Source organism: Microtus oregoni, unplaced genomic scaffold (assembly GCF_018167655.1).
Source record: "Microtus oregoni isolate MIOR12 unplaced genomic scaffold, Mior012 000095F_ref0000231, whole genome shotgun sequence".
Taxonomy (NCBI): Eukaryota; Metazoa; Chordata; class Mammalia; order Rodentia; family Cricetidae; genus Microtus; species Microtus oregoni.
Window position 1 is genome coordinate 946,623 of NW_024544708.1, and position 18,628 is coordinate 965,250.

Genomic DNA, 18,628 nt, shown 5'->3' on the forward strand with positions numbered 1-18,628 from the left:
CAAAGTTCGCTCTTCTTTTCAATGTATTTGGGCTCTGGATGACCACCGTATGCCAGGGCACCTGCAGCGGCTTCTCTGTGCTGGCTGGGAACACAGCAAGTGATCACCTGCTGGCGAAGACGGACCTAATGGCTAAAGGACTGACAGTGTCCCCTGGATTCTGTGTCTTGAGGTTGAGCTCTGCAAATCACCAGGTGTCTCTTCAGGAGGCTGCAGGGCTGAGGCCGGAACCCAAGGAGGGAGGCTACATTGCTCCTGTCTCCTGCTTCTCCTGTCAGTCTCACCCCTGCAGATGCCTGACTCTAGCTTCTGAGTATTTCCCAGAGGAGCTCCCGACTCCCTCCTGAAGTCAGCGGAGGGGTGTTGTCCCTTGCTCCAAGGGTCCAGATGCTAATGAATGATTCCACCCCTCCTTTGGTTCCTCCATGGCCGTCACTGTCTGAGAGACTTTCTGCCCCGCCCCCCTTTCCAGTTCTCCAACAGTCTAACCAGTTCCTGATAGTTAAAATGCCCCTCTGCACACGCAACTCACATGGTCTCTGTTCCCTGGCTGGACCCGGGCTGATGCAGTGCACCCTTCATAGGGTGTTAAAATGTTTACTTGTATAAAATACAGGTAACACTAAAATTACCATTTTAGCCATTTAAGTTGTATGATTCGGTGGCATTGATCCATGCCATTTAACTATCAACATCACCCATCTACACGGCATCCTTATTCGACGTTCCCATTGCACACTAACCCCCCCCACTCTTTCTTCTCCCCACACCTGCAGCCACCAGCCTACTTCCTACCTCCAAAGCAGACACCGTTTCTTCTTGGTGTACAGCTTCATGGGATGTTTTCAAGATACGCTCACATTAGAGTATAGGTCAAGTTTTCATTTGCTTTCAAGGCTGGGCAATATGTGTGTACCACACACAGTTTACACGTTCATCAGCCGATGGAAACCTGAGCTGCTCCCGCCCTTCGGCTCTGTGAGTGATGCTGCTGTATCGTTGAGTCTTCCCTCCTGTTCTGTGGGTTTTATAACTGGAGGGAGACTAGCTGGGCACATTGTGAGTCTATACCTAGATTATTAAGGAACCATTATTTTGTCTTCCTCGGTGGCTGAATCCCTTCAAGCCAACCAGGAGTGTACAGATGGCCTTCCTCCTCTGCACCCTGGCTACCCCTGCGACTTCCTTTCTCTTTTATAACAGTTATCCTGATGGGGGTGAAATGCTATCTTCTTGTGCTTTTGGTATTCACTTCCCTAATGGGTACTAATCTTTAATCGAGAATTCCGCCAATCAGAAAGTCTTCTGTCCTGCTGAGGGATGTCAGCATAGGAAACGGACTTCAACATAGCAAGTGGGACCTAACGTAAGTCTGGGAGCCGTAAAATTCAAGATTCAAAGAAAATGTGCAGGCTTTCTCAGAATGATTTATGTTCAGTTTAAAAACATCCAAAGTCATCAGTGACAATAGTGGCGCTCAGGCAAGGGTGTGTGTCCACACCACCCGACAGTGAGCAGAAGTTGATCAGTGACGGCAGTGGGGCTCAGGCAAGGGTGTGTGTCCACACCACCCGACAGTGAGCAGAAGTTGATCAGTGACGGCAGTGGGGCTCAGGCAAGGGTGTGTGTCCACACCACCCGACAGTGAGCAGAAGTTGATCAGTGACGGCAGTGGGGCTCAGGCAAGGGTGTGTGTCCACACACCCGACAGTGAGCAGAAGTTGATCACGGACGGTAGTGGCGCTCAGGCAAGGGTGTGTGTCCACACCACCCGACAGTGAGCAGAAGTTGATCACGGACGGTAGTGGGGCTCAGGCAAGGGTGTGTGTCCACACCACCCGACAGTGAGCAGAAGTTGATCAGTGACGGCAGTGGGGCTCAGGCAAGGGTGTGTGTCCACACCACCCGACAGTGAGCAGAAGTTGATCAGTGACGGCAGTGGGGCTCAGGCAAGGGTGTGTGTCCACACCACCCGACAGTGAGCAGAAGTTGATCAGTGACGGCAGTGGCGCTCAGGCAAGGGTGTGTGTCCACACCACCCGACAGTGAGCAGAAGTTGATCAGTGACGGCAGTGGGGCTCAGGCAAGGGTGTGTGTCCACACCACCCGACAGTGAGCAGAAGTTGATCACGGACGGTAGTGGCGCTCAGGCAAGGGTGTGTGTCCACACCACCCGACAGTGAGCAGAAGTTGATCAGTGACGGCAGTGGGGCTCAGGCAAGGGTGTGTGTCCACACCACCCGACAGTGAGCAGAAGTTGATCAGTGACGGCAGTGGGGCTCAGGCAAGGGTGTGTGTCCCCACCACCCGACAGTGAGCAGAAGTTGATCAGTGACGGCAGTGGGGCTCAGGCAAGGGTGTGTGTCCACACCACCCGACAGTGAGCAGAAGTTGATCACGGACGGCAGTGGGGCTCAGGCAAGGGTGTGTGTCCACACCACCCGACAGTGAGCAGAAGTTGATCACGGACGGTAGTGGCGCTCAGGCAAGGGTGTGTGTCCACACCACCCGACAGTGAGCAGAAGTTGATCAGTGACAGCAGTGGGGCTCAGGCAAGGGTGTGTGTCCACACCACCCGACAGTGAGCAGAAGTTGATCAGTGACGGCAGTGGGGCTCAGGCAAGGGTGTGTGTCCACACCACCCGACAGTGAGCAGAAGTTGATCAGTGACAGCAGTGGGGCTCAGGCAAGGGTGTGTGTCCACACCACCCGACAGTGAGCAGAAGTTGATCACGGACGGCGCTCAGGCAAGGGTGTGTGTCCACACCACCCGACAGTGAGCAGAAGTTGATCACGGACGGTAGTGGCGCTCAGGCAAGGGTGTGTGTCCACACCACCCGACAGTGAGCAGAAGTTGATCAGTGACGGCAGTGGGGCTCAGGCAAGGGTGTGTGTCCACACCACCCGACAGTGAGCAGAAGTTGATCACGGACGGCAGTGGGGCTCAGGCAAGGGTGTGTGTCCACACCACCCGACAGTGAGCAGAAGTTGATCAGTGACAGCAGTGGGGCTCAGGCAAGGGTGTGTGTCCACACCACCCGACAGTGAGCAGAAGTTGATCACGGACGGCGCTCAGGCAAGGGTGTGTGTCCACACCACCCGACAGTGAGCAGAAGTTGATCACGGACGGTAGTGGCGCTCAGGCAAGGGTGTGTGTCCACACCACCCGACAGTGAGCAGAAGTTGATCAGTGACGGCAGTGGGGCTCAGGCAAGGGTGTGTGTCCACACCACCCGACAGTGAGCAGAAGTTGATCACGGACGGCAGTGGGGCTCAGGCAAGGGTGTGTGTCCACAGCACCCGACAGTGAGCAGAATTAACTAGAATGCACCGCCCCTGTAAACTTCGGTTCTACTCTAACTGTACTTCACCAGATCAAGACACATTTCTTTTTCTGAAAAGCAAGACTCCTCCATACACTGGGTCCCAGTAGGTTTTTTTTAATGGTTGCTCTAATAGCCTAACAGCAGAATATTTCAAATGCTACCCATCAGTGGAAGAAACGGGTGGAAGTTACCTGTGTAAAATAGTAAAGAACTAACTGCAGACACCACAACCAACCTCTTCAGCCAGCCCAGTCCTGTATGACCTTCTCCAGGGTCAAGCCCGTGAGTGTGGCTGATACCCAACAACCAGTCAGATACAGCCTCTGCCCCATTGGGTGATCTAGACTGGTCTAGCCACTCCTCCCTGTACAGTAAACCCCTAGGTTTCTGTCAGGGCCTGCCTTGACTGCCCCTCAGGTGCCCATAGACCCTTCCCACACCACGTTTAGCCTCTCCATCCAGCAAGATCTACCCCCACACTCCTGGCTGTGATCACAACCAAAAGGGCCAGGAAATGGTGCTATGGAGTTTTCTGTATCACCTACCTCACACCTGGAAGGAACGGCGGGACGAGAGCAAATGTGTTAAGAAAGAAGGCAGACGTCAGGGGGCTACAGAGCTCCACCAGCAGGACCGGCCCCACCTACCTGCCGTAAGTCCAAGGTGATGGTGACCCAGTGATACTCTCTCCCGTTCTGGATACTGGGACTCTGCCACCAATTATTGGTGCCGTCTATCGCATGTGATATCGGGTGGCGCTCTGTTAAAAGAACACAGGAACACACGCAGCTCTCAGCTCTGGACTTTCATTCTTGAACTGCTAAACTCAGCGCCAAGGCACAGCCAAGTCGCCAAGGTGAGCAGCTTTTGAGGATCTCAGCGGCAGTCACTGTTACTTCAGAAAGTATAAATTCCCACGGGGAGCCCATGGTGGAGCTCAGAGACGGAACACATGCTAAACACATGCAAAGCCCTGGGTTCAATCCTAGAACCCACAAAGTAAGTTGCATAAGCATCTCCCTGTGCACTTTTCTATGAACAGAAAGGCTATACTTACCTCTAGGATTTGTACTGTTACTGTCGCAGACCCGGCACTGGGAGTGCCGAACAGGCCGGCCGGGTACGTGCTCCACGAGTTTGCAGAACATCTCAGGCCCCTTCTCGCCACAGGTCGCATTGGCACTGATGTGGGCACTGGTGGCCAGGTTGAGAATGGCAGGGAACAAGCCTGGAAGTCAAAGTTCAAAAGCCAAATCAGTCGAGTCCAGCTATGCAACCCACATCACGGGCAAATCCAAAAAAGCTTGTAAATCCGTGTGCTGAATGAGGGGCCCTTCCACCAAAACTGGGTACACCCAAGGCTTTCAAGGCTCACGGATGTGGAACTCTGAGACAAACAGGACACATCTGTAAGAAAAACCAAGAACACTAGCTAGAAGACATGAAGGAATTTTCAGGAGTAAATATTTTCCACACTTTGATCCAGGTTTGGGATTCTTACTTAGGCACATATGATTGTGAAAAATATAGTATGAAAACACGAAGATTTGCGCATCTTGCCCTAGCAACAAAAACGATTATGAACAGGTAGCCTCAATGTTTAGGAGCGGGTGTTCTTCTGCCTTGAATTCGTTTGGAGATACAGCAGAAACTAGCCTGGACAGACACGGAGACGGACGGACACATGGAGGGAGAGTCACTGAAGAGGGGAGAGAACAGCAATTTTCGAATCCAGGTTCTCAGTGCACAATTCTAGATCGTGGGTTGCAATTTTTCTAATAAAATGTTTAAGCAATATGTTTAAAGACAAGTTATAATTCTCACACTGCCCAAAGAAACTGGCCACTGTCCTCAAAGACAGCCGCCAGCTGCCTGTTTCTGGCAGGAATGCAGGGTCTTCCCTGTAATTACATCCAATCTTCTTTTTTCTTTCTTTTGTCCCTCACGATGACTTGTTTCCTTGGGTGAATGAAACTTCGGAACACAAGGATCCAGACTGTACAGTTCTCCCCACACGGATAATCCCTGCTCGGCCCAGTATCTCTGTCTTAGCCGATGTTTATCTCCAAGCAGCTGGGCTCTGGGCAGGTTCAAAGAACTCAGTGGCAGATTTTGCGCAACTCTGAGACCAGGATATCCACTAGACTTCTTCTGAGACTTAACTTTATCTTGATAACGAAGGGCATTAGCAGCAGAGAAGCTATAGAGATCCAGAAATAACAGTGTGCGCGGGGTGGGGGAGCCATCGACCGAAACAGACCGCGTAAACAGTTCTGACAAGAGCTTAGCCTCCTGCAGATTCCAGCCCACTAGATGTTGATCTTTAAGGACCACAGACTCTGATATGCCCTTTGTAAATAACATACCCAGCTCTGGGGGTGCAGCTCAGTGGTAGAGCACTGGCCTACGACATCCAAAACCCTTCACAAGCATGCATACCCACACCTGCTTTTTAGTAACACAAAAACTGTTTTAATTGTATAGACAGAATTCTTGTCTTTAACCATTGAGTTCTACCTAGTATATTCGATGGCGCTTTATTGTAAATATTTAGGATTTTAAATCAAAGACAAAATGGTTCTCTTGAAAGACTTCCTCTGCACCGGTTCGAAGGGAGACAGCCAGATGTTTGTTGTTGCTGTTTTAATGATGTGGCCCTGACCACACACCTTGAGCAGGCTTCCATCCCCAGACTAGCAGGGCACACAGACTAGACTCAGTAGGGAAAGTAGGACTCTCAAAATTGGGTGGGAGGGTAGAGAGGGTGGTGAATACGTTCAAAATACATTGTGTGAAATTCTCAAAGAATTAATAAAATACAAAAAGGTAGTCCTTTTATTTTTTCTCACATAACAGATTAGAATTACCTAGCAGTTCTACTATAACAGAGGGGCCGCACTCAAGACTCTAAGCGGCTCAAAATTGTACACCACATACATATGTTTTACTCCCATGATAGAAAGTTATTACCATTCTCTGTTGTGTCTGGTTACATTGTAGAAGGCAGAAGAGAGCCAGACTTAGTGTCTGTAGAGAACAATTTGAACAGTGTTTGGTTTTTGTTTTTGGTTTGTTTTGTGTGTGTGTGTGTTTTAAGTTCTCCCAGGCAATTGAGTCATCTTCAAGTTTGCAGAGATACCCCAACCCAGGACAAATGCATGGGCATTAAGCAGGTAGAGAGAGAGGGACAGGAAATCCACTGAAAGCTCCTGAGAAGGCGAGGTTGGCTTTGCATAGAAAAGTCCAAGGTGAATGGAAGGCTGATGCCCAGTACGTGCGAGCCGCACACAGAATGTATTAGACTCTATGCTTTTGCTGGGGCTTCATTCCCTCCAGTTATTGCCGAGGTAACTGGGACCTCTTTCTCCCCCATTCAGAACGCACTACAGAATAATCCACCTGCCCATGCATTCAACCAGCACTTGCACCCTTGGTCACACCAAACCCCACAGAGCATGAAATGATGCCTCCCTGCTAGCCGGCTGCTCTGCTTTCAGCCCCCTTTACAAACCGAGCACGCCTGGCCTCCCAAAATGTCCTTCAGGGTCAGGTGACTGTACTGGAAAGTCCCCTGACTACAATTAGGTTAAAAAAAAAAACTGCCACCAACCTATGGACAAAAAAAAAATAATATTACATAATTACCATCGCTTCCTCCCAGACACTTCTCGCTTGTTTAATAATTCATCATTCAGGGCTTTTGAGTTCTTCCCTGTACTGTAATTTTTCACCTTAAAGCATCTTCAAATGTTGATTGAGCTGACAACAGCACTTTCTTCATGGATTCTGATCAAAACTACAGAGTCAATCCTTCAGGCCCTTGAGGTAAGAGTGTGTGTGTGTGTGTGTGTGTGTGTATGTGTACAACTGTGTGTTTCCATCTTGGGGAGAAGAATGGTTTATGATGTCCATAGAATGTTATATTTATCTAATACATAATATAAATCAGTGTGATCATCAGCAAAGAAAGGATTTGCAGTTTCTGCTGAAAGGAACCTAGTCAGCTTGTTCCCATAGCTTTTTCCAGAATTAAACCATGATTAGGAATGTATTACACGGATGAATAATCAAATGGCTTCTAGTGTCACGAGCGCTTTTCTTTTCGGGAAAACAAAGAAGACTTGAACAAGACAGTCAAAGTCACCGATTCAAACCTCAGAAGAATCTAAGACAAGTAAGAATTCAAGTTCCTGAATTAAAGTTGGTGATTTCTTGCTAAGTCTTAAAACACATTTAGTCTTCATTTGCCAAATGCTATCTTGCTTCATCTCTCATTACCCGTGATGCATCTATGAAATCACTGCAGAATCCAGAGATAAGGAAGAAAGCTCCCAGCTTCTCAGCACTCCTGGAACATGACATTGGCCAACGTGACAGGGCTCACACTGGGGACAGTGGTCAATGTGACAGGGCTCACACTGGGGACAGTGGTCAATGTGACAGGGCTCACACTGGGGACAGTGGCCAATGTGACAGGGATCACACTGCAGCCCAAGACCACTGGCTCTGAAGATTTGACAATTCTGGTGACCTGAGCATTTTCCTGTCTGGCTCCTTGGGGTTGGCTGGTCCCCTCCCTCCCTCCCTCCCTCCCTCCTTCTCTCCCTCCCTCCCTCCCTCCCTTCCTCCCTTTCTCCCTCCCTCCTTCTCTCCCTCCCTCCCTCCCTCCATCCCTCCTTCCTTCTCCCTTTTCCCTTCGCTCCCTCCCTTCGCTCCCTCTCCCCTCCCTCACTCCCCCCCCCCCCCCGTCTCTCTCTGTCTTTCTCCTTACTTTCTTATCTTCTTCATGTCCTGGCCCCTTTTTCTTTTTTAGGTGTGTATGATGTAAGACAGAAGAGGGGATCTGATCCCCAGGTTCTAGAGCAACAGGTTGCTGTGAGCAGCTTGTCATGGGTGCTGGGAACCCACTGCAGGTCCTCTCCAGGACAGTATGCTCTCTGAATCACTCAGCCATCCCTCTAGCCCCAGCGACCATTCTTGAACTATTTATTCACCTGTTCCTTCCATTACGGCTGCCAGAACTCTGGGTACCTATCTATATTGACACAGAATATAGGATCAGAGCTCAGCTAGGGCAGCTGCCTGGAGCACCTAAAGAACTTCAGAAACTAGATGCATGATGCAGATTGCATCAGGCATTTTTCAAGCATCTCTCCCCAGCTCTAGCTGAGCAGAATCAGCAGGCATTTTGCAGAAGTCGCATTGAAGCCTTTCAAAGAGCAGATTCAGGCCTTTGTGCAGTTCCTACTGGTGGGCCCTCAGTCTTCCCTCTCTGCGTTATTTCAGTTGCCGAGCAGCGGCACTAAGGCCTCCATCCAGCTTCTTAAGCCATCAAGAGGCAACTCTGTGTGGTGCTGGCTGGCCTGTGTCAGGGACCTGAGGAGCGCCAGTTAGGAAGCTGCTGGCCTTGGCCTTGTGCTTTCTCAGCCATTAGGTCCTGAGTCATCCTCACTGTCTTCATTGTTTATACTGTCTCGGCATTCCAGCCTGCACCACTGGGAACACTCAAGGAAAGACCATTCCAGAGTTTTATTGGTCCTGATGTTTCAATATCAGGAATGGCAGCACGAGGAGCTGTCTCCTAGCGGCCTTCCTGATGAGCCTGAACAGCCTGCTTATATCGCCTGAGGGACAGCTTGGACTTATCTTTGCAGCAAAACACAGCCATTTGTTTTGGACCAATCAGGGTCATAAAAGCTTGTGTTTGGGGCCAGCTATAATGGAACCTCCACTAGGGGGTGTGCTCCCCATCTGGCTAGGAGACAGAGGTTCACCCAGGTTGTGAGCTTTTGTTTCTGACAGTCCTGGGGCTATGTGCATTTAAGAGCCAAGCCCATCAGCAGTAATCCTTTGCATATCTGTCTAAGATGTCCTGGCTGTTCCACTAGTGTGTTGGAACCACTGGTCTTTTGCTCAGGACAGCTCAGCAGCAAGGCAGGGTTCAGCTGCTGACATTTCGGAAGTCCGATTAGCCCATACCCAACAGCTTTGCTAATTTACAAGAAAATGAACATCAGAAGGAGTAGGTACTATATTAAGTAAGAGAATATACCATTAACAATAACAGCAAGCTTAACAGATTTTAGTAATGCGTACCACCTCCTCAGGATGAGGAGGGTCTCAGGAGTGACACGGTAAGGTTTACACTGAAGTCATTCACAACATGTCCCCAGCATGGTCTGCAAGCTGCTCACAAGCTGGGCAGAGCTCATTCTAATCCGATCGGTTTTCCTCAAGAAGACAGTACAGCTATGCCAGCACATGGTAAAATAAGCGTGCTGAGAATCCAAGCCTCTGTTACAACGATGTGTGCAAGCTTCCGGATCAAAATGAAACCACCAGCCGAGTGGTGGTGGCACACTCCTTTAGTCCCAGCACTTGGGAGACAGAGGCAGGGGGATCTCTGTGACTTCAACGCCAGCCTGGGCTATAGAGTTCCAGGACAGCCAGGGCTACACAGAGAAACCCTGTCTCAAAAATCAAAACAAAAGTATAATAAATGAATGAATGAATGAATGAATAAAACATAAAGGACCAAAGAAAACATGACAAAACCATATGCCTTGTGCCACACAGCCACCATGGAGTGAGACAGGCTCATTTGCTGCTCTGTAAGAGACAGAGTCAGTGCCACTGGGCTCTGGACACCACATTCAAGTGCTGTTCCCCCTTGCTTTCAACTCAACTCCACAGGGTCTTATCAAGCGTGAAATAATGTAAGTGCTATTACTCCTCAATTTACTTTCGAAGCACACTCAGGCTAGAGACAGGATTCATTATATACATGTGTGTACCCAAACACACACACACACACACACACACACACACACACACACACCACATCTGTGTGGTAAGAAACAGTGATGAATCAGAACAAGGCTTTTGTGTGTGTATATTCATGTAAATGTGTGTGTGTCCATGTGTGTCTATATCACACGTGCAACCAAAGGTTGCCATTACGTGCTTTCCTCGGGCTTAAGACCATATTTCTCACTGAGCCTGGAGCTCACTGGATTAGTGAGATGGGCTAGCCTGTTCATGTCCACCCTGCCCCATCAGTACTGGAGTTACAGGTGTGCACCAAACCCCACCGTGCCTTTGTGTGGTTGCTAGGGATCTGAACTGGGCCCTCATCTCTCCAGTCCCAGTGTAGAATGAGTCTTAATAACCAAATAAATAAGTACTGGAATGAAATTTTTGTCTTAGTTTTTTAATATTAAAGTGGCCAAGAATGTAATTGACCAATCAGTGGCCAAGGAATGAATGTGAGACTGAGTTTTGCCATGACAATATCAAATTCCTGCCAATGGATCCCTGCTTGCCCACTGCAGCGTCCTACACACGTTCAGAGAGGCCTCACCGTCCATCTGAATGGCCAGGGTCAGGCAGGCGCTCCTGTAACATGCACTTTTAGTTCATCTGCTCCTTAGCTTTGAGGCCAGGGTTTGTCTAAGTGCAACTATGTCCTCTGAAGAACTTCTATTTCCAGTGCAGTTGTGTGCATTAGAATAAAGTTTACAGAAACACAGGAGCCACACGAGAGCCGGCGAGCCCATAAATTGCGTTGGAAACTGGGTATGGGGATACACTCGTGTAACCTCAGCCCTCTGGAGGCTGAGGCATGCCCCGGGCTACACAGGGAGACCAACCAAGTCACATACACAAGAAAGGGCTGCGTATGTTCAGCGGTAGAGTGCTTGCTAGGAAGTCCGAGGTCCTGCATCCTGACACTAGAACCATATTTAAAAGTGTATAACGGCCCTCAAAGTTGCCAATTACTTAATCTCTCACAGCACATTACGCACGTGTTTATGGCGTTGCTGACGTGAACAAACTCGCTGCACCAACCATTGCTGCGGACAAGCACTTACTGGACAATCATCATGACGGCTGCCAGTTTCTGTCTTCCTCAGTTCACCCCCCACACTTCTTTACTGCCGTTTATTTTCTTTTTTTTTTTTAAAAAAATATTTATTTATTTATTATGTATACAATATTCTGTCTGTGTGTATGCCTACAGGCCAGAAGAGGGCACCAGACCTCATTACAGATGGTTGTGAGCCACCATGTGGTTGCCGGGAATCGAACCCAGGACCCTTGGAAGAGCAGGCAATGCTCCCAACCTCTGAGCCATCTCTCCTGCCGCTTCTTTTCGAGTGTTCATCATCTCCTTCTTAAACATAAGCTTCTCTGTCAAACAGTGCACCACGTGACGCCAGCAACACATCCTCTTGTTTACGCTGTCTCTTGACTGTGACAACAGGCTGATGTGTCCCATTGAAGCCTGTGGGGGAGCCTCAGCCCTACTGGGCCCCAGAATGCAGCTGCCTGCAGTGCCCTTCCCAGAATGCAGCCCTGTGGTTAAATGGCCATAACTGTGCTCGTTATAAAGTAAAAATTACTCAGATTGCTACCAAATGAACTGGCTTTGTATATCAAAGATCGGTATTTCACATGTTTGAACACTAAACATCAAAGCTGAGCTTTAAATAAACATGAAAGTCTTGTTTGTTTAATGGAAATCAGGGCATTTACTTCCAAGGACAATTATCCAAAAGTTACCAGTTAGCTATTTTATTACTCAACTAAAGAAGCAGAGCACATGTAGGAGTGCTTTTTTTTTTTAAATTATTATTTAAACAAAGGTGACCTGCATCACTTTAGGGACAGGATGCTTTCAGCCACCAGAAAGAGAAAACTCCACTGCCGACTCTCCTCTTCCAAAAGCACATGCTTGTTTGGTTTTTGGAAGGAAGGAAATTTAATCATTGATGATTTTAGTAAAAGAAAAAGGGCTGAAGCATTCCCGAGATAACACGGGCTGAGTAGCAGGACCCACTGCAATGTAGAACAAGACAGAGAACGAGGGCGAGGTGGGGAAGCAGAGAAATAGAGGGCGGAAGATAGATGGAGACAAAAAATGGAAAGAGAAGAGAGGGAGCGTGGAAGGGAGAGAGAAGGAAAGCACGAGAGAAAAGATGGAAAGGGAGGGTAAGAGGAGACAGAGACGGACGAAAGAGAGAGACAACCGTAGGGAGGAAAAGGGAACCACGCAGACGGGGAAAGCCCAGGCCAGGGTCCTGGGAGCGCATGCTCAGCACAGCCCACTGCTTTCTCTCTCAAGTGGGATGAAGGGAAGTTTGATTTCAGAAAGGAGAGTGGGGGCTGAGCAAAAGGCAGTAGGAGGGCTCTGCTAAAAGCCCGCTTCCATAGCAACGCTCTCAAGGTGTCCTTGACAAAGTCAGATTTCTCCCCTTGCTAAAAACAAAGGGGGAAACAAGTTAGGCACAAACGTGGTCTGTAGGGGACAATGTCCAGTAGTACAGGCCTGCTTCTCTCCGTGTGCGTCACTTTGCAGACTGGGTTTCATCTGTGTATGTGTGTGTGCACGCATCTGATGTGTGCTCACGTGTGCATGTGTGTGTGTGCCTATGTGTGCAAGTATGTGTCTCTGTGTGCTTGCAAGTGTGTGTGTGTGTGTGTGTGTGTGTGTGTGTGTGTGTGTACAGGCACATGCATACCAAAGTGCAGGTGGGGAGGTCAGAGGACACCCTTGGGTGGCAGTCCTCACCCTCCACCTTGGCCTGGACTCTCTTGTCCCCCTCTACATACAGCAGACTAACTCCCAAGGGAGCCTCTGGCATCTCTACTTTGCATCTTGCTATAAGGACACTATCCTAGTCCTTACAGACACGCTACAGAACCTGACACCACGTGAGTACCAGGGAACCAAACTCAGACTTCCATGCTTGCAAGGCAAGTGATTTATTTACCCACTGAGCTATTACTCCAGCCCCCGTGGGATTTGATTAATAATATTTGGTCATAGTGAAGGTTTGGGTTCAGAGTTTAATCTTAGTTGCAGAGAAACCACACACACACACACACACACACACACACACACACACTCCCATCATGATAAAGTAATTTCAACATTCTACCCAAACTTCACAAAAACACAACATCCATATACATTTCAAACTTCAATCTTGTCCACTGACCAGGGACGCCCACGCCTCACTCCTTCCAAATCCTTAGAGGAAGGAGATTGACTTGAGAGTCAGAGCAAATGGGACCTTTGAGTCAGAAATGGGTATTCCCTCCTGATAAAGAGATTCGTTCCTATTCACAAATCTATCTCACTGTTCAATTAACAACTAACTCCATTTTGTTTAAGGCAGGGTCGTGCTGTGTAGCCGCGGTTGGCTACACACCCACACTCTTCAGGCCTTGGCCTCCCAGGTGCTGGACTAAAAGCCTCAGCCACCCTGCCCAGATCATCCATCACTTCCTAGTCAGCCTAAACATTTCCCCAAACTGTGCACTCTTCTAATGGCCTTTTACGGTCTTGATTATTTTCTTCTAGCTCTTTTCCCACTTCTGCAGTCTGGTTATGATTTAAATTGTTAATATCCCTGATGTTACCCCAGGCATGCGCTCAGAGTGATGCTCTGCGGGGGTCACGTGCACATTTGCCCTTGGCCTAAACAACCTTGGCATTTTTAGTAATTTCAAGCTGCCTCTCCCTTACTCCGTTTGCACTGACTTGTATCCTTAACTTATGTGACTATGCCCATGCCTGAAGAAAGCTTCAGGGGGGACTCGCCTTCCCGACGTACGTGGACCATAGTGTCTGATGAGGTCATCTGGCATTCGAGATGTGCCACACGTCAACACTCTCCATGCTCACCCCCAAGGTACCTGAACCCACTGGCTTGACACTACTTTTAATCTAGCACACACTGTACAAACCAAAAGACTTTTGAGATGGCTGTCAGTGACACACAGAGTTACGAAGGGAGGCAGACGCTCCAGTCGAAGGCGCGAAGAGTTTAGATGACCTGTGTCATTCTCACGGCCTCCATAACACTGTTTCCTCAGTTAAAAGGGCACTGTCGCCGGGCGGTGGTGGCGCACGCCTTTAATCCCAGCACTCGGGAGGCAGAGGCAGGCGGATCTCTGTGAGTTTGAGACCAGCCTGGTCTACAAGAGCTAGTTCCAGGACAGGCTCCAAAACCACAGAGAAACCCTGTCTTGAAAAACCAAAAAAAAAAAAAAAAAAGGGCACTGTCCTGTAACACCGAGCAAAGTTGTTTCCCGACCCTGTCTCCAGAGTCTCACATTCTCTCTCTACTCAGCTATAAATTTGCCTTATGTTTCTATGCTCCGCTTTTGCCACTGGCTGCTATTAATCTCTTGCCATGTTTGCTTCACAAATTGAAGTTACTATTGCACGTGCACAGCGGGAAAACAGTATGTTGGGCTTCAGTGTTACTCGGTTTCCAGCAATCCCTTAAAGAGACTTGAAACGCACCCCAAGTGGATAAGATTTCTTTTTACAAAATGAAGGCTAGTTCTGTGAAGAGTGACCCCCCCCCCTCCCCAGTCATAATCAAGGCTGCTGTGACTAGGCGGTGCACATGGTGCATAGAGAGGCAGATACAAGTGAAGGCTCGGCTTTATTATTCCCAGGTCACTTGGGGATCTTGCTGAATCAGGACTGGGGTCACACTGGGGCCACCAAGCTCTGTGTCTAACCGACTCCCTAGGGAACGATGCTTTGAGTTCACAGGACTGGACCTTGTGGGCCTTCCTCCAGCTCTACACTGAGCTGAGCCAATCTTGCCAAGTAAGCGTGGCATAAATTTCACCAGGGTGGTCAGCAGGCAGATCCTGCCTCCTTCAGCAATCCGGGAACTCTTTAACCAGAACTGCAGACACCGACTCGGCATTCTAATCGGAGACCTTTGGGAGAACTGCTGAGATTTCATGAAAACAAAGATCTGTAGCTTATTGTTAGGAAAGAAAAATGCTAAAGGCTCCAAGCAAAGATGGCTCTATAAACAGAGACCACTGGCAATCTGTTAGGGCCTTCACACAGGACGCTTACAGTGGCGGCATCTGCCACACACTTGAATCACAACACGCAGACGCACTAAAAACTAATGAAATAAATTCAAGACCAATACACAAAAAAAGACATGAATTTTCTGAGAGAAATCAAGGATGGTGATAAACAAAGAGAAACATGATTTATGGAAGGACAGATTCAATATTGCTAAGCAGTAAAAATGGTCCACCGACAGAACTCAACAGCCGGCATAATTTCCTGACTGGCAGTTTTGTAGAAATTCTGAAGCTGTCCCTTGGGTGCCCTGAGACCTTGAGTTTCTGCTTCATGGAGGGTTTGGATCTAGGAGACAGAAGGAGGCCAAAAGCTTCTCCAAAGACTGTATAGGGGCAAAAGCAAGCCAGACGACTGAATTGACAAGACTCACATGGTGAAAGGAGAGAAATGATTGACACAAGATGGACCCAGACATCCACATATGTACCTTCCCACCTGACCTGCACACATGTGTACGTACATACACAGACACATGCTAAATTTACTCATTAAAAATTAAGTATAGGTTCCAAATCCACCCCGCCCCTTTCGGGACTTTTTCACTTTCTGTTGAGCTTTAAGAACCCCACTCCCAACTGTTTCTATTCTGGTGGCACCCCGAATAGATCTGGCCTTGTTGTCTCCCAGAAAGCATAAATCTTTCTTTTGAGGTGCAGGGCCCAAAGTCCAGGTAAGATCATCTGTTCTTCCTTTCCCTGTGCACCTGCGTGCTCTGGTCTGTTCACCTGTCTGCTTTGACTTATACATGCACCTGGGTGTTTTGACCTATGCACCTGCATGCTCTGACCTGTGCACCTGGCCCTGACCTGTGCACCTGGGTGCTCTGATCTATGTACTTGCATGCCCTGACCTGTGCACCTGCATGTTCTGACCTGTGAGCCTGGGTGCCCTGACCTGTGCACCTGCATGTTCTGACCTGTGAGCCTGGGTGCCCTGACCTACGCACCTGCGTGCTGAACTGTGCACCTGCCTGCTCTGACCTATGCACCTGGGTGCTCTGATCTATGTACCTACATGCCCTGATCTGTGTACCTATATGCTCTGACCTATGCACCTGCATGCCCTAACCTGTGCACCTGCATGTTCTGACCTATGCACCTGCCCTGACCTATGCACCTGCATATTCTGACCTATGCACCTGTGTGCCCTGACCTGTGCACCTGCATGTTCTGACCTATGCACCTGCGTGCCCTGACCTGTGCACCTGCATGTTCTGACCTATGCACCTGCGTGCCCTGACCTGTGCATATGCACCTGTGTGCCCTGACCTGTGCACCTGTGTGCCCTGATCTGTGTACCTACATGCCCTGACCTATGCACCTGCGTGCCCTAACCTGTGCACCTGCATGTTCTGACCTATGCACCTGTGTGCCCTGACCTGTGCACCTGCATGTTCTGACCTATGCACCTGTGTGCCCTGACCTGTGCACCTGCATGTTCTGACCTATGCACCTGCGTGCCCTGACTTGTGCACCTGCATGTTCTGACCTATGCACCTGCGTGCCCTAACCTGTGCAGCTGCGTGCCCTGACCTATGCACCTGCGTGCTCTGACCTATGCACCTGCGTGCCCTGACCTGTGCACCTGCGTGCCCTGACCTATGCACCTATGTTCTCTCACACTGAGATTCTCAGCAGCTCTTCACTTGATTATGCTGACAAAGACTCAAACTGAGGTTTGCCTCACAGTGAAAATTCTGCTAAATGTAAACGTTAATAGGTTTCATAAATAGAATTATTTTAAAGATACTTTGGGATGAAGCCAAGATCGTGTGTGTGTGTGTGTGGTCAGAGTGTGTTTCAAGTTAAAGAAAGGTTAACATTAGACCCATAGCTAGACTAAAGTCACTATGAGTTGTCCTCAGGAAAAAGGCTTTTTTTCTCTAGACACCCAGTCATCTGCCCTGATCAGCAGCTTCCCTTTGGTTTGGAGTAAGTATAACTACCACGGCCACTTGTCACATGTAACTGGCAAGATACACTTAAAAATACATCCTCATTGAGAAATCCATGATAACAGCTTCTCAGTGTGTTCCACGTTGTTCATATCGACCGTCACTCTGGTGACGGCTGCAAATGGCCCTAAATTCTTGTGACCTGGTGATGTGGTTCCTGGTGGGTGCTCTGGTTTGAGCATGTCTGTTACTACCCTTCTTTAGGCTGTCTGGCTGTTGTTATGTGAAGACAGACAGTGTGGGTGTCATCAAAGCTGGGAGCGAGGAGGCTGCTGTAGCAGACACGGTCACCAAGTCTGCGAGACAGGCTAGCAGACTCAATGAGTACCATCCCTAATGCTGCCACCTTGGTCTTAGCCAGTGTGGGGGAGTAGCCTCTTAACTATTGTTTATACCCAATGGCAGCAGGTTTAACAAGACTGATAAATGATAGCAATGTTTAATAACACCTTTGGAAGGCAAGAATGATGTGCCGTGGACTGTGTGTGTGTGCATGCATGTGTGTATGTTAGATACATAAGGGCTACACTGGGTATCTTCCTCAATCTCTTCACACCTTATTTTCTTTTTTGAAGGCAGAGACTTCCTGAATTTGAATGGAGCTCTTGGATTTGGCGACCCTGGCTGGCCTGAGAGCTCTTAAGACCCAACTTTAAGCCAAAGCATTTCTGAAGGTATTTCTCCTGCCAGATGGTCTCTATTCGTGTGTGCTGTTCTAGACTGTGAACTCATGCCTGGGTCCTAAAAATGCTTGGTCACTCCTGGCCCAGTCCTGTCATCCAAATCCTTCCTTGTTCTCTTTCCAAGGCCTATACGGGTGACACACAGAGGTTCCAGCCTTCCTGGGCTAGCCTGGTCTTTTCAGGAGATTATCGCTGATTCTCCTGACCCCAAGCAGGTTACCTGTCTGGATTTCTGCACGATGTCTCCCACTCTCCTCTCTGGCCCCTGCTGTTTGTCTGCACGGGGACAGTCACTCATCCATCAGTCACCAGAGAACTAACATCACTAGGTGCTGGGTGCTGGGTGAGGTATTCAAATTACAAGTAGAAAAACAAACAAGCAAAGAGATAGTTACAAAACCTGCCCGAGAAGAAGGAAAAGGAGCAGCGAGCATTCTGGAATAAGTCAGAGTGACCCAAGTGAAATGGAGGGCTTCTCCTGTGGTAGAAAAGCCAGTCAAGGTTCATAGACGTGAGAACTATAGCAACACAAGATAGGTAACAGTCAGCATGGAAGGTGAGTCAGGTCATAGCCGAGAGCCCTGGAAGCCTCACTCAGCAGACAGCATGAGGCACTCAACAGGGTCAATTCGTTCTTCAGGAATGACGGGTGCCAACAGCTTCCTGGGGACTTTGACAACTGTCTTAGAGGCTGCGGTAGACACAGCCCAGCACTCACAGCAGGGCAACGTTGCCACAGCAGGTGGAACCCCACTCC

The 18,628-nt window shown here is 48.9% G+C and overlaps 1 protein-coding gene across 1 annotated transcript in view; it reads right to left on the minus strand.

Annotated features, from left to right (window-relative positions):
• LOC121442781 (laminin subunit alpha-1-like) overlaps positions 1-18,628 on the minus strand; it is a 120,216-nt gene that overhangs the window by 93,163 nt on the left and 8,425 nt on the right. The window contains exons 2-3 of the mRNA XM_041644393.1: positions 4,384-4,554; positions 3,974-4,086 (exon numbers count right to left, since the gene is read on the minus strand). Coding sequence (XP_041500327.1) covers positions 3,974-4,086; positions 4,384-4,554 — 284 coding nt within the window. The remainder of the gene's footprint in view (positions 1-3,973; positions 4,087-4,383; positions 4,555-18,628) is intronic.